This window comes from Canis lupus, chromosome 18 (assembly GCF_011100685.1).
Source record: "Canis lupus familiaris isolate Mischka breed German Shepherd chromosome 18, alternate assembly UU_Cfam_GSD_1.0, whole genome shotgun sequence".
Taxonomy (NCBI): Eukaryota; Metazoa; Chordata; class Mammalia; order Carnivora; family Canidae; genus Canis; species Canis lupus.
In genome coordinates, this window is record NC_049239.1 from 52724054 (window position 1) to 52749131 (window position 25078).

The 25078-nt window shown below is 41.5% G+C and overlaps 1 protein-coding gene across 28 annotated transcripts in view; it reads left to right on the forward strand.

Moving 5' to 3' along the window:
- GPHA2 (glycoprotein hormone subunit alpha 2) overlaps positions 1-25078 on the forward strand; it is a 32937-nt gene that overhangs the window by 6809 nt on the left and 1050 nt on the right. For 5 of the 28 annotated variants that reach the window (XM_038564031.1, XM_038564029.1, XM_038564033.1 and 2 more), the window contains 7 exons: positions 2337-2454; positions 6166-6274; positions 14328-14403; positions 14574-14699; positions 15533-15564; positions 15883-15974; positions 17147-17210. In XM_038564031.1, the coding sequence (XP_038419959.1) occupies positions 2354-2454; positions 6166-6274; positions 14328-14403; positions 14574-14699; positions 15533-15564; positions 15883-15974; positions 17147-17210 (600 nt within the window). In that variant the 5' untranslated portion in view covers positions 2337-2353. Of the gene's footprint in view, positions 1-985; positions 1789-2330; positions 2455-5839; positions 5846-6165; positions 6275-6336; positions 6342-11392; positions 11439-14327; positions 14404-14573; positions 14700-15532; positions 15565-15882; positions 15975-17146; positions 17211-20779; positions 20853-21601; positions 21720-22314; positions 24698-25078 lie in introns of those variants that run through there. The other 23 variants (XM_038564039.1, XM_038564036.1, XM_038564040.1 and 20 more) reach the window with 18 other exon arrangements.

The window sequence follows — 25078 nt, forward strand, 5'->3', positions numbered from 1 at the left end:
TTTGTTTTAAACCCATCTTGTTTTTTGATCACCTAAAAATGGGTTGAGAGTCTGACCCTTCATCTGTTACGATTTCATAGTGTCATCATGACTACAGTACTCAAGTTGGAAAATAACCTTGTAAAACCTCTGAACCACTACTACTATGTGGTTCTTTTGGATTATGCTGTCTAATCTTTATTTTCAAATGAGGTAATTAGTGTGTGGTGTTTGTTTCTGAAGCAGGCAGCCAGCAATTAACAGGCAGGCCCCAGCCAGAGAGGGCTGTTTTTACCTCTTTCAGACAGCCAGCTGTAGCCCAGTACATGAAGTTTCCTTGCTGGATTGTCATTTCCAGCAAATGTTCTTCATTTCCTTTGCTCTGATCCCCCAGACTTCAGTCTGTGGTCAGAGGTGACTGCATTTTAGGAGAACCCTCTGAATAACTGAAAGCTAAATTTTTGTGGCAGCAACCTAAGTCTCACCAGGTGGGCTCCTTTCCTGCTACAAAAGTCACCTTGGCAGCAAAAACAATCAAATCTAGCTGGGTTCTTGCCATGCTTTGGGCATGGGAAACAGCAAGCTTTTTTTCAGGATATGAACAATATTTCCCCTCTGGTAACTTTGCAATTGGCACCAACTATTTCTTTTCATTTTTGACTGCAATTCTAGTCTAAATAGTCTCATGGGTTCTGGCTCCAACCTCCTGTCATTCTAATCCCAAGTAGCCGAGATCAGACACTGGGATATCTCTTTACTGGCAGCCCCAGACATGAACTTTGGAAATTATGGGAAATTCCATTCTTTGGGCACATAGATCTCCTGACTCCACCATACAAGAGATTTCCCTCCTGAGTAGAAATGGGACTAGGGTAATATGAAGGAAAGAATAATGAAAATAGTCCTTTATTTGTATATAATATTTTAGTACTTACAAAATGATTTTATATTCATTGTATTATTTTTTTGTACTAACCCCTCCCCCCCATAAAAGCAGAGTGGAAAAGTGGATAAGAGCATCAAGTCTGGCCTTATATTACCTCATTTTGAAACCTGATTCCAACATTCATATAGCTATGGAGAGGTTACTTCATCTCTCAGTACCTCAGTTTCCTTATCTATGAAATTTAGACTATTGATTTCAGGCTTATTGTGAGGATTGAGTGAGATAATATATATAAAGCACTTTGAATAGGGCAAAACAAACAGTTGTTAGTGTTGTTATTATTGTATAAGTAAGAAAACCAAGGTTCAGAGAAACTAAGGGATATTTGAGCTTAAGTTCAAACCTAAATTATTCTTTGTGTCTGTTCTGTCTGCCCCATCTTAGCTGTCTCAGAAACCAATACTTTGTGTTTGTGTGTAGGTAGTTTTTATCCTTGGGAACTCTGGATCTCTAATCTCATTATTTATTACTCAAACTTTCATATGAAGAGACAGAACATATCGGGTTTATTATCTCTTCAAGTAAAAAGGCACAGAAAAGTCCTAGGGACTTAGAAAATCACGAATCACTGTGCTTGATTCTTTCTTCTGAGTGTACCAAATGCCCTCTTGGAGGAGAAGAGACATGCCATTCTTCTTTTTTCATCTTTCCCCTTTCCTGAGTTTCCCTCAGAACCTTAAGTGAGCAGAGATTCTAGAATAGGAAAAGTAAAACTAGTAAGCTCTAGGAGGATGGTAGGCACTCTTGTAGCACAGGGCGGTCTCAAGTGGTGAAGAGGAAGAGTGGTTGAGAGGTAGGAAAGAGTGTTCCTCAGCAGAACTGGGAAACATTAGTGTACATCCTTATTTGCTGTATTAGCTGTGGTAAGAAGTTGTGTTTATCCCTTAACTTTAATCTAAAATTAACAGCAGAGGTCTTCCTAATTGTGCCACCTATTGGTGCATTTGGATTGTTTCAGTATTTGACCTGAGATCTCTTCACATTGGCCTAGGTTCCAGGGAAAGTGGGGACAAGGGAGGAGAATAGATTCAAGAGATATTTGAGAGATAGATTTAATCCTAACAAAAACCTTGTGAGTCGTCAGATGTTAGTATCAGTAGTCTTATGGAGAGAAGTGATTTGCCCAAGGTTGTAAGGTAAACTACAAACTTGAACTCAGGTCTTTTGATTTCAAGTAGAGACATTACCCACCATATATCATCCCCAAGTAGGTAGGAAAATGGCCCAGGTGATTAATATAGATGATTAGTATAAAAACTGAGCCTAGGACATAGGCAATGGTGCTGAGTGTTGGACATTTTACTCATGAAGAGAAGCTACAGATTGGGCAGGCTGTCTTTCCCATACCATAAAGTTGGTAAGGAACCATCTTAACTTTTTAATAATTCTCTAATATTTTTGTTTTATTTAGGCTATCATTTGGGAGCAATGAGTTTAAAACCCTTCACCTACCCGTTTCCAGAGACGAGATTTCTTCATGCAGGACCCAATGTGTATAAATTCAAAATTAGATATGGCAACAACATCAGGTAATTTTAAGGCTAGGAGGGATCCCTGGGTGGCGCAGCGGTTTGGCGCCTGCCTTTGGCCCAGGGCGTGATCCTGGAGACCTGGGATCGAATCCCACATCGGGCTCCCGGTGCATGGAGCCTGCTTCTCCCTCTGCCTGTGTCTCTGCCTCTCTCTCTCTCCCTCTCTCTCTCTGTGACTATCATAAATTAAAAAAAAAAATTTTAAGGCTAGGAGAGTAGTCTTTTCAAATACAGGTTAGTATATTTCCACAGGTCATCTCTTCTCTGCCTTCACTCAGTCCATGAGACTGGCTAAAAATAGCATCTTGTAGGACTCTCTTTCCCAGGTATTTTATATTCCATATGTTATTATTCATGTAAGTTTCTAAATTAGTGATGGCATACCTCTGGAGCAGTGGTTCTCAAGATTTTTTATCTCAGGATCCCTTTTTACTCTTAAGATTATTGAGAATCCCAAAGAGGTTTTGATTATGTGGGTTATACCTGTCAATATGTATCATATAAAGATTTTTAAAAATCAAAATAATATACTTATTAATCTAAAATAATATTAAATGTTAACAAATAACTCATTTTATTAAAAATAACTATATTTCTAGGGGCACCTGAGTGGCTCAGTTGGTTAAGTGTCTGACTCTTGATTTGGGCTCAGGTCATAAACTCAGGGTCATGAGATGGAACCCCACATCAGGTTCTGTATTCAGTAGGGAGTCTGCTGGAGATTCTTTCTTTTCCTCTCCCTCTGCCCCTCCTCTTGTTTGTTCTCTCTCTCTCTCAAATAAAAAATATTTTAAAAAAGAACTATATTTCTAAAAAAATTAATTGGCATTAAAACGATTGGCATTGTTTACATGCCTGGGATTTACCCCAGGAATGCAATGATGGTTCAACATACAGAAATCAACCAATAAAAAAAAATCAACCAATATAATACACTGCATTAATAGAATGAAGGGGGAAAAACACATGATCATCCCAATTGATAAAGAAAAGGCATTTAAGGTAAATGGCTTCTCCTTTGCTGTCCTGCCTGCTGCTCCCTTTTGATGTATTCAGTAAACTTCTACCTACTTAAAAAAAGAAAAAAGAAAAAAAAGCATTTGACCAAATCTAGAACCCTTTCATGATAAAAACACTCAGTTAACTAGGCATAGAGGGGAACTTCTTCAATATGATAAAGGCCATATATGAAAATCCCACAGCTAACATCACTCATTTATGAAAAACTTCAAAAGTTTTTCCCTTAAGATCAAGAACAAAACAAGGATGCCCCCTTTTACCACTTCTCTTCATCATAGTACTGGTTTCTAGCCAGAGCAATTAGGAAAAAGAAATTAAATCATACAAATTGGAAAGGAAGAAGTGCAGCTATATCTGTGGAAGACATGATCTTACATGTAGAAAACCCTAAAGAGTCCACATATGCACAAAAAAACCCTGTTAGACCTGATCAATAAATTCAGCAGTTTCAGCATACAAAATCAACACACAAAATCAGTTGTATTTGTATGCAAAACAATCTGAAAAAAAATTGAGAAAATTCTGATTACAATAGTATCAATAAGAAAAAAAATAATTAGCAATGAATTTAACCACAATGCAAAATTTGCACACTAAAATCTGCGAAAAGTTGCCAAAAGAAATAAAAGACTTAATAGATTTATGTTTGTGTATTAGAAGACTTAATATTATTAAGGTAACAAAGCAATCTACAGATTCAGTGAAATCTCTATCAAAATCCCAATGGCATATTTTTCAAAAATGGACAAGTGCCCTCTGAGGAAGATGTGGTTGCACCCACAGTGGAGCCCTTGGACACCCCACTCCTGCTCCTAACTCACCACTGTTCACTCTGGCCAAGGAACAAGTCAGTCAGGAACCACGCCACAGCCATGGCTTTTAAAAACACCAGGGAAACACTTGTGGAACCAGAGGTGGCAATTCACTGAATTAGAATTACACTCACCAGGGGAACCTGGGTGGTTCAGTGGTTGAGCATCTGCCTTTGCCTCAGGTTGTGATCCGAGGGTCCTAGGACCAAGCCCTACACTGGGCTCCCCTTGGGGAGCCTGCTTCTCCCTCTGCCTGTGTCTCTGTATCTCTGTGTCTCTCTCGAATAAATAAATAAAATCTTTTAAAAATGCCAGAATTATGGACGTCTGGGTGGCTCAGCAGTTGAGCATCTGCCTTCTGTTCAGGATGTGATCCCACAGTTAGGGATCGAGTCCCACATCAGGCTCCTTGGGGGAAACCTGCTCCCTCTGCCTATGTCTCTGCCTCTCTCTGTGTTTCTCATGAATAAATAAATAAAATCTTTAAAAAAAATTACTCTCACCAGCTACAACAAAAAAATCTCTGGAAAAGGTATATGCTGACTTGATCAGAGGTGCAAAGGAAAAGAATCTCAAAGTAGAAGGACCAGTTCAGATGACTACCAAGACTCTGAGAATCACTATAAGAAAAACTTCTTGTGAAGGTTCTGAGATTTGGGATCATTTTCTGATGAGGATCAGCCCTTCTGAGATTGTTAAACAGATTACTTACATCAGTATTGAGCCAAGAGTTAAGGTTGAAGTCACCACTGCAGATGCTCAAATCAAACTTTTTAATAAATTGTTTATAAGTTACTTAAGAAAATGGATAAGCCCATCTAAAAAATTGATAGGAAATTTCAAGAGACCCTGAATAGCCACAATAATCTTGAAAAAGAACAAAATTGGAAGACTAATACTTCCCAATTTAAAAATTTACTACAAAGCTGCAGGTAATCAAAAAGTATGGTAATGGCATTAGGACAACTTTATAGACTGTAGAATAGAATTGAGAGCCCAGAAATAAACCTTCACGTCTATAGGTTTTTTACTAGAATGCCAAGACCATTCAATAGAGGAGGAACAGTGTCTTTAATAAATGGTTCTGAGAAGAGTGGATATTCACATTCAGAAAAATGAAGTTAGACCCTTAACTATACTGTATACAAAACTTAACTAAAAATAGATCAGAGATCTAGGGGTACCTGAGTGGCAGAGTTGGTTCAGGGACCAACTCTTGGTTTCAGCTCAGGTCATGATCTCAGGGTCGTGAGACTGAGTCCTGTGTTGGGGTCTGTTTTCACCAGGGAATCTGCTTAAGACTCTCTCTCCCTCTGCTCCTCCCTCCTCTAAGTAGATAATAAATCCACCCCCCCTTTTTTAGCTAACCTTTTGGCCTCTTTATTGATCTTGGGTCATTTACTTGACTTGGAAACAATGTACAACAAATAGTTCCGATTAAGATACCACAAACTAAATTTTTTCTTCCAGATTTCTAATTGCTCATGGAGAACCAACTTCCATGGTACATGGCATACAGCATAGACTTGAGAGTCAATCCCACAGAAAATATTCATGTAAGCCAAACAAGAAAAATGCTATTTGTTTCTCAGTACATAAACATCACCTGAATTTATCTAACCAACAGACATATTTAAAAAAATTTTTTAAAGATTTTATTTATTCATGAGATACACAGAGAGAGAGAGGCAGAGACACAGGCAGAGAGAGAAACAGGCTCCACGCAGGGAACCTGATGCGGGACTCGATCCCAGGACCCCAGGATCACGCCCTGGGCCGAAGGCAGGCGCCAAACCACTAAGCCACCAGGGATCCCCTAAAATTTTTTTAATTTGAAAAGAATAACAGGAATTACAGGATTCTTCTTGTTTTCAAGAGAACTTCCCAGAAGGAGGTGGAGGACCAAGAAACCACCTGCCTGCTTGGTGACACCTCGTGAAGGGGCAGGATCAAGAATCTTCTGGATGTTCTGTGGAATTGACATGGTACAGAAAATATACAGAAAGATGAAGGGACAGTCTGTGGTGTCATCCCCCAGCAGGTTTTGATAAGGTAGACCTTGGATATAGGAGAGAGGGGTGAAAAGTAGTTTTGCTGCCACTCTACCATCAAATATGGAATTGAACATTCTCATTAGGACAGTAAAATAAAAGCCAATTGCAAACATGGATTTCATTCGGATAGGTCCCTGTTGTTATTTTTCAGTTTTGTGTTGTCTACCAAATGACTGTCATTGTTTCCTTCTTATTTCCATTTTTAAAAATATTTTATTTGTTTATTCATGAGAAACAAAGAGAGAGAGGCAGAGACACAGACAGAGTGAGAAGCAGGCTCCATGCAGGGAGCCCAATGTGGGACTAAGACTCGATCCCGGGTCTCCAGGATCACGCCCTGGACTGAAGGTGACGCTAAACCATTAAGCCACCCAGACTGGCCCCGAATTCTGTCTTAGGAGGGAGGGAGGGCTGGCGGGAGGAAGGGAGAGAGGGGGAGGCGAGGGAGGGAGGGAGGATGGGAGGGTAGGGAGGGAGGGAGGAGGGAGGGAGGGAGGGAGGGAGGGAGGAGGGAAGGGGGAGGGAGGGAGGGGGAGGAGGGAGGGAGGCGGAGGGAGGGAGCGGACGGGAGGGCGGGAGGGAGGAGGAGGGGCGGAGGGCGGTGGCAGGGCAGGGCAGGGCGGGAGGGAGGAGGAGGGGAGGGAGGAGGGTAGGGAGGGAGGGGAAGGGGAGGGGAGGGAGGGAGAGGAAAGATGGAAAGGAAAGTAAATTGGCAAATTGCCCCTTCACTTCCATGTCATTCACCTTCCATTGCCCCTTCCCCTTCCCTTCCCTTCCCTTCCCTTCCCTTCCCTTCCCTTTCCTTTCCTTTCCTTTTCTTTTCTTAATTCATGAGAGACATAGGCAGAGGGACAAGCATGCTCCCCGCAGGGAGCCCGATGCGGGACTTGATTCCAGGACTCTGGGATCACCACCTGAGCCAAAGGCAGATGCTCAACCACTGAGCCATCCAGGTGCCCTTCTTTTCCAATTTTTTACTCTGTTTTTCCACCTCCACTTTCAGTCTCTTGTACTTGTCTGTCCTGTAAACCAGGACCCAAGTGATACCCTCGGCGAGAAGAGCCATACACACAGAGATAAAAACGATGAGCACTGTGTCTGCAAACATGATGTTCATCTTGGACTTTCTGCAGTCTCACCTGTCGGGGGGGAAATGCTTGAGAGCTCCCAAAAATGAAATGACAACAACTTCTCTGGATTTCTGGACCACCAAATAACATGCTAGCAGACTGGGCAATAATAAAATCATTTAAAAAATAGATCAAAGAGGGATGCCTGGGTGGCACAGGGGTTGAGTGTCTGCCTTTGGCTCAGGGCATGATCCTGGGATCTGGGATGGAGTCCTGCATCCAACTCTTTGTGGGGGACCTGCTTCTCCCTCTGCCTATGTCTCTGCATCTCTTTCTTTCTGTCTCTCATGAATAAATAAATGAAATCTTAAAAAAAGATAGATCAAAGAGCTAAAACTATAAAACTGTTAGGAGGAAACAAATCTTCATGACTGAATTTGGCAGTGGTTTCTTAAAATACAATACCAAAGGCATAGGCAACAAAAGAAATTAGATACATTTGAACTTCACTAAAAACTGTGCATCAAAGGACACTATCAAAGAGTGAAAGGAAATCCACAGATGGGAGAAAATACTTGTAAATCATATATATGATAAGAGTTTAATATATAGAATACAGAAAGAAGTATAACTCAACAGCAAAAAATAAAATCAATTTAAAAATGGACACGGGACTTGAATAGACGTTCTTCAAAGGAGATATTTGAATGGCAAACAAGCACATGAAAAGATGCTCAATATCATTAGTAACTAGGGAAATGCAAATCCAAATCACAATGAGATGCCACTTCACACCTACTAGGATAGCTATATTAAAAAAAAAAAAGCAAAATAGCAGTTGGCAAGGATGTGGAGAAATTGGAAGCCTTGTATAGTGCTGATAGGAATATAAAATAGTGCACCTGCCATGGAAAACAATTTGGCAGTTCCTCAAAAAGTTAAACATAGAATTACCATATGACCCAGCAATTTCATTCCTAGGTATATGCCCAAAAGAATTGAAAATGGGGACTCAAGCAGATGCTTGTACAAACAATGTTCAAGCCTGTATTATTCACAGTAGCCAGAAGGTGGAAACAACACAGTGTCCATCAAATTGGTGAATGGATAAACAAAATGCAGTTCGTATGTGTGGTATATACATATATACAATAAAATAGTATTTAGCCATAAAAAGAAATGGCAAAAGCAATGAAGTTCTGATACAGGTACAACATAGATGAACTTTGAAAACATTATGCTAAGTGAAGTAACCCAATAACAAAAGGAAAAATGTATGACTCTGCTATGAAATATTTTTTTGCTTCTATGAAATATTAAATAGGAAAATTCATAGATACAGGAGACTAGGAGTCACCAGTGGGGAGGTGGAAGGCAAAATAGGGAATTATTGACTAATAATTACAGTGTTTCTGTTTGGGAAGATAAACTTTGGAAATAGTGGTGATGGTTGCACACCATAGTTATGAGTGTAATTAATACTATTGAATTGTATACTTAAAAATGGTTACAATGACAAATTTTAGGTTATATGTATTTTACCACAATTTAAAAATAATAATACATCCATTAAATATTAACACATTTTTATTTATTTATTATAGTCACAGAGAGAGAGAGACAGAGGCAGAGACATAGGCAGAGGAAGAAGCAGGCTCCATGCACCGGGAGCCCGATGTGGGACTCGATCCTGGGTCTCCAGGATCGTGCCCTGGGCCAAAGGCAGGCGCCAAACCGCTGCGCCACCCAGGGATCCCTTAACACATTTTTATTAAAAATAACCATATTTTCTAAGAGAAAATATTAATGAGAAGATTGGCATTATTTAAAATTTTGGCAAATTTCATTAGTGTCTGGTTTAAAAGAAGGCTGCTAGATTATATCTGCTTCTGCATTCAATCTGTTGTGAATTTTTTTTTGGTGGGGGGTTGAGTTATATGAAAAAAATCCAGCCCCACATAGATTTGTAGTTGGGAAGCATAGAGATTTGGTAATAGATTTCACAAATCATTGTGAATATTCTTTTGACCCTGCATCAAAACTTAGCAAATGGTAGTTGTTTTGTTTTAACATAGGTTTTTTTTTTTTTTTTTTTTTTTTATTTGAGAGAGAGAGCAGGTGGAGAGGCGGAAGGAGAGTTTTTAAAAATTTTTATTTATTTATTTATTTTAGAGAAAGAGAGAATGCATGCCCATGCATGAGCAGGGGGAGGGGCAGAGGGAGAGAGAGAGGCAAAGAATCCCAAGCAGACAGCACGGAGTCTGGCTGGGCGGCTCTATCACATGTCCCATGATATCATGACCTGAGCCAAAAACCAGGAGTTGAACACTAAACCACCTGAGCCACCCAGGCTTCCCTAATGCAGTAGGTGTTTGTTTGTTTGTTTAAAGACTAAAGAGAATGGGCGATCAATGTGGGGGGGCACAGAGGGAGAGGGAAAGAGAGAATCTCAAGCCGACTCCACGCTGAGCAAGGAACACAAAGTCAGGAACCCAAGGTGAAGATTTATCCCAGGACCCTGAGATCATGACCTAAACTGAAATCAAGAGTCAGTTGCTCATCCAACTGAGCCACCCAGGTGCCCCGTTAATGTGGTAATTTTTTAAAGGTTTAGTTGCAATATGGAATCTGAATTATATCAGTGAACTTTTTGAACTCTGCTACATTAAAAGCCATCGATCTGTCTTGTTCTGTGAATGAATCTTTACCTAGAATGATTTTGTAACATGATGTGATTTGTGGTCATTTGGAAAATACTGGTTTACTGACATATAGATCATTTAAATGTCAACACATTTCATTATACAATATCAAAAAAATCATATTTGCTAATATCACTACCAATCTTAGAAAAACATTAAAATACTTGAAAGTTGTCAACCTCAGTGTGGTGGATAGAAGTTTTTCAAAGTTTAAATTTTTGCTTGAAATCTCAAAAGTAGGGATGCCTGGGTGGCTCAGTGTTTGAGCATCTGCCTTTGGCTCAGGGTGTGATCCTGGAGTCCCGAGATCGAGTGCCACATTGGGCTCCCTGCATGGCATCTTTCTCTCTCTCTCTCTCTCTCTCTCTCTCTCTCTCTCTGTCATAAAATCCCAAAAAGTTATCATTGACACAAACACTTTCAGTTGCTTTTGTTGAATTGATAAGGTCACTGTTCATTTTTGAGAAAATGTCACATTCCTAAATCCAAATAACAACTATAGTTTGTCTGTTAGCTGGCCATTGAAGTAAAATAACATTCCATGAAAAGACCAGCTAGTTCAGTTTGCAATTTAAACAGTGGCACAAGTGCTTTTCCTCAAGACAATCATCATATTTCAGTATGCAGCAGAAGTGCTTTATGAGTACTTTCCACTTTATCACATAATGTATTAAAAAGGTACTTAAGGGTTGAGGTTTTATAAAATTATTAATATATTTGATTTGTTTTTATATTTATATTTAATATTTTTCCCCGTGTGGCAGTAAGGATTACCACAACTGCTAGTACAGTTTAGTGCAACTGGCTAGATTTGCACAAAGGCACCAGCAATTTTGCCCCCCATTGCTTTTGCAGTAATGATTGAAATGTTAACACAAGGAAAAAAAGGGCAAATAACATCTTATTATTACTATAAAAATAGTTTTACCCTTCGAGATCCCTTGAAAGGGTCTTGAGGATACCTGGTGGCCCACAGACTACACCTGAGTACGACTAGTCTAACAAATTATTAATTCTCACAATGGGAATTTCAGGTCTTGGCTGGTTAAAGAAGATACTTTGGTACAGCCTTCTACCGATTCTCAGACCACACCACCTAGGTGATCACTTCTTCCCGTGAGCCCTGTGTCAACACACACAACTGTTACTTAGTCATGTTTCTGTAGCTCAATGGAAGTGTCATTTTTGCTCTGCTGTCTTCTCTACTGACAATAAAGTCTACTGTCTTCAGAGCTTTCCTTCTTGGTTTACTTATGTCTTGTCTGTTTACCTTCTAGAGGGGAAGAAATAGAGGATAAGGAAGTCATCGTCCAGGAGCTGGAGGTAGGGAAAGAAGCAAATGACTTCTGGGAAAGTTATTCTTTAAGCCAAGGATATGTCCATATTCAGATTTTAATTATTTCCTGTGAACTGAGTCACAACCTCCATTTGATCACTTGGCTTCTCCCTGCCATGTTTTCTCTGCAAAGAAACTTCACTGTTTTTCCAGGGAAATTAAAGCCTGTATCCTTTCTCAGTGCTCCTAGTTGAAGTGTCAGCATCTTTGAGGCTGAGTTCTATTGTTTCCATCAGAGTTCCCAGCCCTCTGCAGCTCTCTTTTGTGGCAGCTGGCATAGAGAAAGCTTCTGGAGGACTGCCGCCTTCCAGGGCCCTGGGAAACCTCACCCTCCCAACCACTGCCTGGTACTTGACGTTCAGGAAACTCAACTGTAAATAGACAAGACTGCTGTGTCTTCACTTTAATTGGAAACATTTGCAATTTGCTTTATTCCCACTTCATTTTCATTCCTTTTCTACCCAGCTTTAGGTTCTCCCACAGGAAGAAGACTGAGCAAATGAACAGCTTTGTAAATTGATAAAAGCATTGCCCAAGGAGTTAGAGCTCTGAGTGCTGGCCCTGGATTCCATCTGTGTTGAGCCACTGATTAGCCATGCGACCCCTTGCAAATAATTCTCTCTCGTGGTCTTAATTGCTTCATTAGTAAAATGAGAGTGCTAAACTAGTTTATTTCTTTTCTAACTTCACAACTCAGTGATTTATGACTGTTCTAATTTATGAAGACATATACTGCTGTATTTCAAAGAATTTGAATACAATGACATATACAAACAAAACTCCGTGAAACTAAAATTTTGAGTCATAGCCTTAATGGTATTTATGTATAGCTCTTTGGTTAAGTGTTGAAAGATGCATTAAGTTCTTACAGGAGCTCACAGACATTGTTATAAATAATAATTATTTTAATATAAGACCCTAACAGTTTTCTGCTTATTTTAATTGTGAGTAGAGCAGAGTTTATTTTACTTTGCTTCCATTAATTTGGGCAGAGAAAAGCTCAAGGCACCATAGTAAAGTGGAAAGAGTGTAAACTTAGAGCCAGTCACACCTGGATTTAAGTTCTGCCTTCACACTGGGATTTTGGGCAAGTCACTTACTTTCTCTGAGCCTGTTTGCCTACCTGTCAATGCGGTTGATAAATAATACCTATTTCCAAGATTCTGGTGAAGATTAGAAATAGATGTGTGCAATGCCTACCACACAGTAAGTAGCTCAATAAATAGTAGCATCAGTATACATTTATAATCCTACCAGATTTTTCTTTTTTTTTTAATTTTTATTTATTTATGATAGTCACAGAGAGAGAGAGAGAGAGAGAGAGAGGCAGAGACACAGGCAGAGGGAGAAGCAGGCTCCATGCACCGGGAGCCTGACATGGGATTCGATCCCAGGTCTCCAGGATCGCGCCCTGGGCCAAAGGCAGGCGCCAAACTGCTGCGCCACCCAGGGATCCCCCTACCAGATTTTTCAAAGAGCTTTTTATACATTCTTACTCTCAGTTTTGAGTCAGATGTTATCATCCTCTTTTATTTTTTCAGAAAAGGTTTGTTGATAGGCAGTGAGCCTAATGGTTAAAAGAGTAAGCTCTGGAACCCCACTGGGCCTGGGTTCATATCTTGGCTCTACCGTTACTAGCTGTGTAGCCCTCAAAAAGTTATTTCACCTCTCGTCTCAGTTTCATTGTCTGTAAAATGGAGATAGTAGAAGTGCCTATTTCATGAGGTCTCTGTGACTGTTAATACATGTAAAAACAATAACACTTGCTATTGTGTTATCAATAAATATTAGCTATTAAAATTATAAGCCAGGGGCAGCCCTGGTGGCACAGCGGTTTAGCGCCGCCTGCAGCCCAGGGTGTGATCCTGTAGACCTGGGATCGAGTCCCACGTCGGACTTCCTGCATGGAGCCTGCTTCTTCCTCTGCTTGTGTCTCTGCCCCACCCGTCTATGAATGAATGAATGAATGAATGAATGAATGAATGAATGAATGAATCTTTAAAAAAAATTATAAGCCAGGGGCTCCTGGCTGGATCAGTCAGTGGAGCAAACAACTCTTAATCTAAGGATCATGAGTTGAAGCCCCATGCTGGGCATAGAGATTATAAATAAATAAACTTTAAAATTTTAAGCCAGGTACTATGATAGTACAGAGAATACAAAGATAAATAAGGCACCTTCTGTGAGCCCTAATACAAGGAAATTGAGGCTTAGAGAGAGGAAATGACAAAGCTAAGACTGAATTCAGATGTTTTCCCCATAGAAATCCAGTAGTCTTTTTATGATACCAAATTGTTTAATTGATATATACTAATAAGCATGGATTAATTAGAGACTAATCAATTAAGATTTTAAAAGAGTGGAAGAAAAGATTGGGCTTAAGCTAAAGTAAAATTATATATCAATAAATACCAGTATTATTCATTCATTCAGTATACATTTACTGAGGATGCTAAAATAGAAAGGATGCTAAAATAAATCAGGTATATATTCTAGCTCAAGGATATTTCTTCATAAAAAAAATAAACATAAAGTATGGATAGAATGTAGTAAAGACTCAAGACTAACTACTGTGAAGTTTGAGACTAATAGTTAATTTCCAACTTGGGGAATCAGGGAAAACTTTCTGGAGGAGATAGCTTTTGAACTGGACCCTAAAGGATAGGTAGGATTTGGACATAGTAGAAAGGGCATTTCAGGCAGAGGGAACAGACTATGCAAGAACACAGAAATGAAGAAGCAGAAGACATGTTCAGGAAACAGTAAACAGTTCAGCTTTAATAGAATATAGAGCATGTGAAAAGCAGTGACAGGTATAAATGAAAAGATTGGCTGGGACCAAACAATATTAAAGTTATTTCACTTTTTTTTTTCAGGATTCTATTCGTGTAGTCTTGGGAAACCTGGACAGTTTGCAGCCATTTGCTACAGAGCACTTCATTATATTTCCCTGTATCCTTTCATTTCTGGATAGAAATGAGCAGCAAGTCACATTGTAGATTCAAATGGAAGAAGCAAACCCACAGGGCAAACCAGGGAAAGGAGAGGGCCTTATCCCTAAAATAGTACTGAGGGATTCACATGACTAACTTCTTTCCTCATTCCTTAGCACCATTTCCCAGATAAAAGCAAATGGGAGAGCATATCCCACCTGAAATTCAAACATGGGGAAATTGTCTTGGTCCCCTATCCATTTGTTTTCACTCTGTATGTGGAGATGAAATGGTTTCATGAAAGTCTGTCAGCAGGTAAGTAGAATGATGGAAGTGTGAGTGGAGAGAAGAAATAGGGAAGGTTGAATGTCCATGGGTTAGCAATGCAAGCTCAATATGGCAAAATGGTCAGCCAGACTGAGCCCCAATACCACACAGTGCAGAGGTTAGGAGCAAAGTGCTCCAAGCCAGACTGCCTGGTTTAAATCCTGGTGGATTTTCCACTTAATAGTTGTATGATCTTAGATGAATTAGTTCATCTTTCTGTGTCTCTTGTGAAATGGTGAAGAAGAATAATAACACCTATCTTGTTGGGTTCTTAAAAGGATTAAGTATATATAAATACTGGTAGATGGAAAGTAGTAAAAAGTCTGACAGTAATCACTCAATGAAAGTGATCTATTATATAAAAATACTTCCATTTTAGAGTGTGCAGTGACTTTCACCTATGGGTATCTTAAAGGTGTCTCCCAGTTTTTAATCTCTGAAGGCTATGGCTATTTTTATTCATAGAGGGACAAATAGATGCCTGCCAGTTTGATTTGAAAAAGTGCAAATGCCTTGCCTCAAAATATCTCCCCAATTCATTTGTCACTGATATCTGAAGTTCCATTCCCTTTTAAGTGGCATATCATTAGAATACAGTATGACTGTAATACTTCTGAGCTTGTAGATGACAATAGTTCTAAAATAGGGGAGGAAGAGAATTTGAAGACACTGTATCTCTAGCAAAAGTGGTACCAGACAGAAAGGAGAAGGGCAGACACAGAGGTTTTTGTCTAGAACCAGTTCTGAGAAATAAATGATAGCCAGAAATCCAGGTGAAACAGCATCTTGATTCATTATGACATTCAAATTTCCTGTTGTAGGGAAACCAATAAAAGACAGTCCTCTTGGATTGGTAAGTTTGCCTTTTCTGTACAAGATGAAGATTGCCTTTATTGCCTTGTATTGATCAAAAGGTCCTGCTCTTATCTTTTCCTCTTACTTTGCTCTTTGGCCGCTGCTCAGATGCAGTCAGGATTGTATATATGAGACCATCTTTTTCTTCATGGCCAGAGTTCTGAGCTGGTCTCTAACAGAATATCTATTCTTACTTGAAAAGCGGGTGTTAAATGTTGCTCTTGGCAATTTAAAGATGGGGAGTTCTCCTCACTGCCCTCATGAACTGTGAGCAACTCTGGAAAAGGAGTCACAGGAGTGTGGTTCTTCTCTGAAGGTCCTCACAGAGAGGAAAGCAGCAGGAGCCATGATGAGGAAACGAAAACAAGTGGAAGTGCTCAGCTCCCCCAGCAGGCCAGGGCTGGACAGGTCAGTGGTGTTGAGAGAGTCTAAATCCTGCACCCTCGTTAGACTTTGCCAGCTATTGCTGCCAGTTGATTTTATCCTTTAGTGAGTCACTTTTTGTCTTGGGGCTTCATTGGTACCTGCCTGTTTCTCTGGGGTGGACTACAATTTGAACACAAATCTTTCCTCAGCAAAGTAGGATTCTTCTGTTCATCAGACAATGGCTGGGAGGAAATGCAATCATATCTATACAATTGAATCCAATCCATATTCAGTGAGTATTAATATGGTCATACTACCAGAAGGCATATGACTTAAGAAATCCCAGTATATTATACAAGAATATAGAGAAACCCTCAATAGAGTGGGAAAAAATAAAGTATAATCCTACTTTAACTAGTAAGCTAACTTTTGGAACTCTACCTTAAGAGATAGAATAGGCTAAATGTAAATGTCTGCAAGATTATTGCATGGAATGCTGCAATATTAGGGGCAATGTTGAACACATCCCTAACATGTTGAAGTTGCTATTGTGGAGTCTACTTATTTTCTTCTTTTGAATCTCTGTCAGGGACAGAGTGAGTCAGTCAGTAAGGTAATTCAGTCATTCTCATTAGCCCCAGAGAAGACAGCTGGAATAATCCAAGATGTGGTTTGCTCCCTAGCCCAACATGCTTTTAGCCCATGTTCACAGAGAGCAACTGCTCCTTTCTGAGGACCATGTGGGCACACAAGAGCAGTGAGTGTGAACCATGAGGGAGCTGACCCCTCTACCCTCCAAATGCATATGTCAGGGAAGAGTTAGGAAATGTCTTTCCCAGCCAGGTGGAATGTGAAGGTACTTAGAGGTGTGAAGCTTTGCTCAGTTCTATTTGATTGAATTTTCCATGGGGATGAGGCCTCACAGCTTTTCTTTCTCTGGGTTTTGATGTAGTCAAATATTTCAAAATCTGATTACCTGATGTCCATCACATTTTCCCTTTCTCAACCCTTAGATCGCTAAATGTCTCAAATTGGGATTCTGCTGTGAATTAAAGCAGCACCCAAAGAGAATTTGGCCACACAATTTATTCTGCAGGCCAGGAGTGGTATAAAAATAGCTAACCTGCTGAAATATTCATTTGGGCCATATTTGCTTAAAAGTGGTGATGTTGCTGCTGCCAGTAACATTTCCTGGGCTTTTCCCCCCACTTCAGGGCCAAGATCGGGATTTCCAGCCAAAGCCCCAGCAAAAAGAAGCCCCTTATGGAAACCAGGAGGGTAAGCACCAAAATGGAGGCTTCAAGGCTTCTGGCTGTTCCTGCTCTGTTACAGTCAGGATTTCCATTACCAGCACATCTTCATCCTATGTACAGCCTGAACTGACTGAATTCATTCTCAAGTTTCACCATCTGCAGAACATCCAACCATTCCATCCTTGCCACAACCTGTCCCAAAAGTGGCCACGTACTATACACATCAATGAATCCTTTTGTCAAAAGGTCTTTTCTTCTCAACTTAAAAAGCTGCTTCTTATACTCTGCAGTAAGATAAGAAAACAGGTCTGTTGAATTGTGGTGTGATCCAGTAGAGAATTCCTTCATTTTAGAAACCTTTTTGCCATCATCTACACTGGGGTCTGAGCCTGGGAACATGTAGTTTGTGTGTGTGTGTGTGTATGTGTGTGTGTGTGTGTGTGTGTGTGTGTGTGTGTGTGTTTGGAACATGTAGTTTTGATAGATGAGGTAGGCATGTATCAGCATGGGATACTGGTAAGAGAAAACTTCATTTAGGGCAGTGATGGGCTGGCCCCAATAGTATTTGATTTCATCTGTGATATTTATTCCATTTTAGATATTCCTGTATCTGCTGCTCCTCCATTTCAGAGCTGCTTTTCCAAAGGAGGCTCTAAAAGAACACTTTTTAAATTTTCTTTTCCTCTTGAAATAGCTGTTATTTGTGCCTTTTTTGTACTTGTTACTTACCTCTCTAAAGTATCTCTGACCTTAAGTATTTAAACATTCCCAGTTAGCCTTCCTCACCTTCCTAAGACCCATAACATGATCAGTTACAGAGCAAGCATCTATGTGTGTATTTATTTATTTATTTATTTATTTATTTTATGATAGTCACACACAGAGAGAGAGAGAGATAGAGGCAGAGACACAGGCAGAGGGAGAAGCAGGCTCCATGCACCGGGAGCCTGATGTGGGATTCGATCCCGGGTCTCCAGGATCGCGCCCTGGGCCAAAGGCAGGCGCCAAACTGCTGCGTCACCCAGGGATCCCCCTATGTGTGCATTTATTCAACAGACTTACTGTGTGCCAAGTATTAACAATACCATGCTCTCCTCCAGGATGCCAACGGTATGAAACTAGGCAGACAGTTATTGATAGATGTGCTCTGTGTGGGAATAAAAGAAGCACCAGGAATGAAGGGACCACAAAGGAGAGCCTCACCTAATTTAGGTGGTTGTGAGGGAGAGTTCCCAGAGCAGCTCAGACAACTAAGGCCAAGAGGAAAGAGTACATACAGTTGAGTGCATTTGGTGCCTGCAAGCCAGGGCACCTGGAGCTTAGTTAGAGTCCAGTGCTCAGACATGTTACTGAGGAGGTCAGCACAGGCTGGATCATGAAGGACTTAAGGCCACCTTCAAGTTCACAGGATTTCCCCAAAACATTTTTTACATAGAAATATAAAGCAATTTTCATTTCTAAGTGATTATTCTGCCTCCTGTTTGCAAGGTATCATGTTAGCTGCTGAGGTACATGCTAACACATAGTTGGGGGAAGAGGGAACCCTCAGGGACTCACACTTCTGCTCCTGCGGGTAGAGGCAGGGTAGAGGACCCATTGTACCAAGGCCAGCTGGCCCACTGAGTGATTATAGGCTGATGATTGCCCTCTACTATACTCCAGTCCTTTCAAGAAGGAAGATAAAGAAATGAGAAAGTACAGGAGTACATGAAGATCTTAAGAACAAAGACACTTTATACAACCAAGATAATTACTATTAAAAGAACATTTCCCTCACTCTCTATCCTTCATACCTTCCTATTCTTAGTTTGACACATCATCTCCCTGAAGAACAGTACCCACAGTTTCTTACTCAACATAATTACCTTTCAACCTGATACTGGGTTTAGAAAAAACTGAGAAAAAAAAAAGGAACATGTTTATTGATTTTGACTCAAAGCCCAGTGATGGTCTCCACCGTAGACCCTATTCCCAGAGAGAGGATTTCTCCTGAATTAAGTGATCACAGTGACTCTCAGTGTAAGTCACTTGAGCTGGAAAAATTGAATTTCCTCCTATGGTCCAGTGGTTAATATTTTCTGTCCCCTTTGGGGAACTCCTGGTATAGGTTCACAGTCAGTGTGGACTGTCATGTCTGAACATGACACCACTGGGAGCTGGTACAAGGAAAGCTTAGAAGAACACAGCACATATTTGAATAAGGTCTCTGTTTCATAAGAGGTGTTTTGGGGAGAATGGGAAGGAAAGGCAGACCCATTCCTTTTATTACTTCAGGCTTCAGACTAGAGATCTGGACTTTGTAAGGATAAAAAAGTGGGGGAGGGCAGATGAATGGTTCAGAAGTAAAACAGACTGTCATGTGTGTAGTTTTTTTGTTTTTGTTTTTTTTTTTGCCACCTCTCCCTGAACTGTACTTCCAAGCAGATCTGGCTCTGAACATACAGAGAACAACCTTGTGTTGGGTTGTAAGTTTATAATGTCTTATTGGATGTCCCAGATGATACTCTCAGTCTTATTTCAGGCTGTGTTTTTCCTTTCTTATGACACTTGTCTGAAAAGACACCTGTCAAGATTTCAGAAGAGCACAAATGCTAGACTATTTTGTGAGGGGAATCTCCCCTGGTTGGGAAATCTTTACCTCTGCTCTGGGGGGCCTCTGCCCTTCTGTTTCCCTCTGCCGACCTAAGTAGAAGCTTACATTAGGGCCAATGCAGCAGAATTTAAGCTCTAAATCATAGTTTAATTAAATTTGTAAGAATCATTTCTTCAAACCACAAATCAGAGCTGTACCCCTGTAAGCCAGTACACCTGGAGACCTAGAAGAGGTAAGAGATGGTTTCCTTCCTCCCCAGAGTTCACTTTCACTTTCACAGGAATCTGGCTTAGGTAGCAGCCTATGTGTTCTGAAATTTGAAGGTTTGTGGAAAATCTTCTCTTAGAAATACAGCTTTTGCTTTGGATGGGGGTTATATCCTAACTTTCCTAGAGGCTCATCATGCCTCTGCCTGCTGACCTACCTTGACAGTCTATAATCCTTTGCTATAGAATTCTTCACCAGCACAATGGCTCAAGGAACTTCCCAGCACTGCTGGGTAGTCAGGTCCTCAGGTTCTTTCCAGGGAGGGTAGTGGCCAGTTGGCAGAGAATACTAAATATATGAACCATGATTCTGAATATCAGGGTGTCAACTGAAAATGTTGTGGGCTTGGAACCAGATTATATGATGTCCCCTCCACAGTACAAAAGAAGTTCTATAAAGGAGTAGCACAGGGAGAAGATTGAGTTGTATTGTGCTGGTTGCTTAGGCTATAGTCATGTTTCTACCACCCCAGCTCTAGCCATGCTCATCACATTTACTTGTTAATGGTACTTTGCCTTTGTACATTATATCTCTATCAAGAATGCCCTGTTCTCTCTGACCATCTCCCTGCCTGGAGATTATGACAAAATCTCACTCATCCATCAAAGCCCCATTCAAATACTACTTCCCCTGTGAAGTCTTCATTGACTAACCACCAACCATCAAATAGCATTCAGACCACCAAGCTATATAGGAGTAAAGTTTAAAACTTTTCTTGATCTTCTTTTAATCAGAACAGGGAAGGAAAAACCCATCAGGAATGGCAAGAGACCCCAGCATTTAATATCACTGATGTCCAGGAACAGGGTAGGTTCTGAGAAATTTATTCTCTTTTAATAATTGTCCTGTCCTCTTTAGTTCTCTGAGGAGCAGAGGAGCATAGAGCTCTGAGTCTGGGCACACTTGCTGGGTGATGTGCCTTGCTCCCGTGGAGATGCCTATTGGCCAATCTCTGGTCTTGGGGCCTGCCTTTGAATAGTAAAAGCTGACCCAGCACCCAAGAGAAGTGAAGGGAAATAATGCATGTCCTTCCCATGCTTCTAATGGTGAAAATGATGCTCCTGCTATTTGAAACATTTCCATGTGGGGTAAAAAGTTTAACACAAAGGTTGGGAGGGATGTATTTCACTTGTCTTATTGGAGAATAATCTTCCTACAGGGCATTAGTGTTAATATTGAAGGTGCAGTGGATATTTGGCAAGGGCTAGGAATGCATGTTAAGGTGTTGTCTAGCATAAGGCTTCAGTATGGACTGTAGATATCAGATTCAGGGATGTAAGCACATGACTTCTTCAACAAGTCATCATTCCATGATAAGACACCATCCGTGGCAGGTGGCTAGGACTTGAGCAGTGTAAAAATCTCAGGGGCCCAACTAAAAATACTCCAAGGTAAGAATAGCATCTCAGAACTGAGCTGAGATGAAACTGGGAAGGTCAGAACAAACAATTCACCTGGCTTCAAACCAATCTTGGTATGAGGCTGCCCTTGGCTCATACTGGATGTCACATGAAAGTAGCCCACAGACTAATACTTTTCCCCTGTTTTCCTTGCAGATTCTAAGTCAGAGGACAGCCCAGCAGGGCAGATCATTCCCCCACTGCAGCAAAACAATCCACTTCCACCTAAAGGACCCACAGAGCTGGCAACTGGTGGCTTCTTTGGGTTTCTAAGGTAGGACAGATGTCTCTCCTACCATCAATCTGGCTCTGGCTCCAGAGTCAGCCTCATTGTCTCCCAGGGAAATTAGAAAAGAAAGCAGATTACCTGCATAATCTCTATTTTCCCCGAGACACATGACGGAAATGAGACTCAGCACAAGGGCCCTAACTGAATTTAATAAAGACTATGTATGTCTTGTTCATTTTTATCCAACCCACCCCAGTGTGCCTAGCAATTGGACCTCGTTCCATAAATACTGCTTGGGCAGAGACTATTCTTATTGTTGGGTCATTCAGATGCTTTGGCTATCAAATGCTTCCATTCTCCCCTCTGAATCTTGGCTGTGTTTTCAGAGTCCTTTTTGCAAAAGACAGTTAGCAAATCCCTTTATCTCTCTAGAGCTCAGCAACCCCATTGCAGTTCTCCTTCTTCATGCCCCACTCCTAAGTATAAGCTAATTTGGGTACCTTTTCAAATGCTGCTCCAGACTTGAATCCATTCAGTGGTTTCCCCAAAGCAAAAATGCCCTAGGTAATGGAGCCCTAATGGGACTGGGAGAAGGGAGGGACCTTTAGAAACTTAACCCATTCTGCTCTCCTTCCCACAGCTCTCTCTTCCCCTTTCGCTACTTCTTCAGAAAGAGCAGCCAGTGAGCTTTCCAGATGCAGCAGTGGGAGAGTGTCCTCTTGCAGTGACTCTTCCCATTCCATCCTGTGTATGACATTTCAGTCATGGGCAATGTTGGCCCCAAACTCCCAGAGTCCTCTTGCTGATTTGCCCTGTTCTTTGCCCCTTTACAATGGATTTTTTTTTTTAATTTAAAACACTAAGAAAAGAATAGAACTTCCTAAAATGTTCTAGTCTGAGAACTGTACTGCTCTGAAGGCCAGTTTAGGTCTTTCATCTCCAGCACTTAGGATCTCAATGAAAATAAATTATTTATGAAGAATTATTGACTGAATTTCATGAAGTAGAGAGAAAGCAAACTCTTTCCTGAAGATACAGGGAAGCAATGCCTGAAACCTTCCTTGGGTCTACCTGGTTATTGTTGGCAGGATGCTTTGGGAGAGTGGGATCTGTACTTGACCTCAAACCTTAGTCTTAGCCTCCCTGCCAGGGCTTAGGGAATGGGGTCTTATAATGGGGTCTTTCCTGAGCCCTGCTGACCCTCAAGATATCATCTATTCCCAATTCACCCAGTTTGGCCCCAAAGCACACTCTCAGTAGGTAAATGCTTTCCACTCACCTATCCCTCTGGCTTTTAACAGTAACTTAGTTTAGATTCTCATATTAACTGCAAGTCAGCCCAGGTTAGGGCCCCTAGGGAGAAGACCAGGGCACCTGAGCTCTGACTTCATGTAACCCAAGGGCTGACCTGGGACAGACAGGTTAGACTTCTGTTGTGTGGCCACAGAAGATCAAATAGGTGGGAATTTAGGGAAACTCAAATTAGCTCAGAACAAAGGAATCTGTTATAAATGTCCAGTATTAGAATGGGCCACCTTGTAAGATAGTCCTTGTCACTTCTAGTCTTTAAACAGAGCTGATGGTCTGTCACATGCTGGAAGGTTCCCATGATGAATGGCAGAATTGGGGCTGGGATGTTGAGGTCCTTGGAGTCCCCTTGTTTTGGTTGCCTTACCCTGAATAGGGAGATGTGGCTGCTGTAGACAGGCCCAGGTCCTGAGAGGAATTGGCTGAAGAGGAACTGGAGGAATAAGGACAAGTTGAGTTCATTGCCTTTGTCCTACTGTCCCGAACAAGGCCTGCTTTACAAAGCCACTGAAAGGTTCAACTCCAGAATCTAGAGATCTGCATGCCATTTTGACTCTGACTAGCTTACAGTGAAGCCTTGACAAAGTCACTTTCCTCTCTGGTTCTGATTTTCTCTTCTGAAAAATGAAGGGATAGGATTCAATGAGCTCTTAGGCACCTTCAAGCTATAGTGGTGTGTGTGGCCGGTTCTGCCTCTCTGAGCAAATCAGTGAGGCAGTGGCCCTGGTGTGTGTGTGGGGGTGTCTGTGTGTGTGTGTGTGTGGCAACTACCATAGACTTCTTTCTGATCTCTGGCCTGCCCTAGCCCATGCAGCTAGTACTGACAAGGGGAATCTTTTCCAACTTGCTACATTCTTGCCCCAAGTGTAATTTAGCACCATGTATGGAGAACAGATTTGGCCTGACATTAACTCTGTTACCTTTAGTAGCTTTCCTTCTCTAAGCCTTAGATGCTTTACCTGTAAAACCAGAGCCAGAGCTAGATGAAATAATGGGATTTGCTGGGGTTGACAGCTTCAGACAGTTCTAGGAGTCAGGTCCCTGTTATTCCAGGGACTAGGAGGAGCCCCACTCTGTGCCTGACCCCCAGGATGAGTCATCTGCCTAACAGTGAAAATGAAGCTCTGAAATGGACTTAGAACCCTCCATTCTCCCCAACTCCGCCACTAAGCTTATCTCAGGAGGCTCTTACTGGTGTCATTTCCCTTGTCTAAAAAAATATCCTCCCCACACTTTTCCTATATAGTGGATAAGGTTACAAGCAGGAATGAGTTTAGTAGCTTCAAGGTTGGGGTAGCAAGGCCCTGAACAGGGGAGTGTCTTGGCCCAAGGTCACACAGCAAAGAAGGGAAGAGCCCTGGTGGCCAAAACGCAGCCCAACTGGGGCAGTCTCTTTCCCCAGTCACACATATGCTACCCGCTGCACCAGCTCCTGGTTTTTTTTTCCACATCTCACTTCCCCCAACCCTGGACCTCAGGCAGCAGAAAGCAGAAGCCTCTCTCTGAGGACCACACCTCAGAGAAGAGCTGGATCTCCCAGGTGGGATTGCTCTGAGGCCTCTGGCAGGGAGGCAGGCCTGTAAGCTGATCTCCAAGAGGGCGTGGCTCCAGAATGCTGGCAAATAAAAATCCAGAGAGCCAGCACTGTCTGGAGACCAGCAGAAGACCTGAGGAACCCATTCAGCAAACCATTCAGTTCCTGGGCCTTGGAAGTGGTAAGCCCCCTGAGGAGGGAGAAGCTCTGGGAGGCCCTGGGGCCTGCAAATGGGGGAGATGGAGGTAGATGTTTGTGCTTCAGATAGTAGAAGAAATTCCAGGGAAGAATCACAGCAGTGGGCTGACAGCTGCTCACACTCACACCCATCATGAGAGATACACAGGCAAACACAACATGCACCCAAAGGCAGACACAGGGAAAAGACATCCCCACTCACTGGCTTGCCTCACCCCAGTCAGAAAGACCAGCCTAGGGGCACCTGGGTGGCTCAGCGGTTGAGTGTCTGCTTTTGGCTTGGGTCGTGATCCCAAGGTCCTGGGATCGAGTCCTACATCCGGCTCCCTGCAGGGAGCCTCCTTCTCCCTCTGCCTGTGTCTCT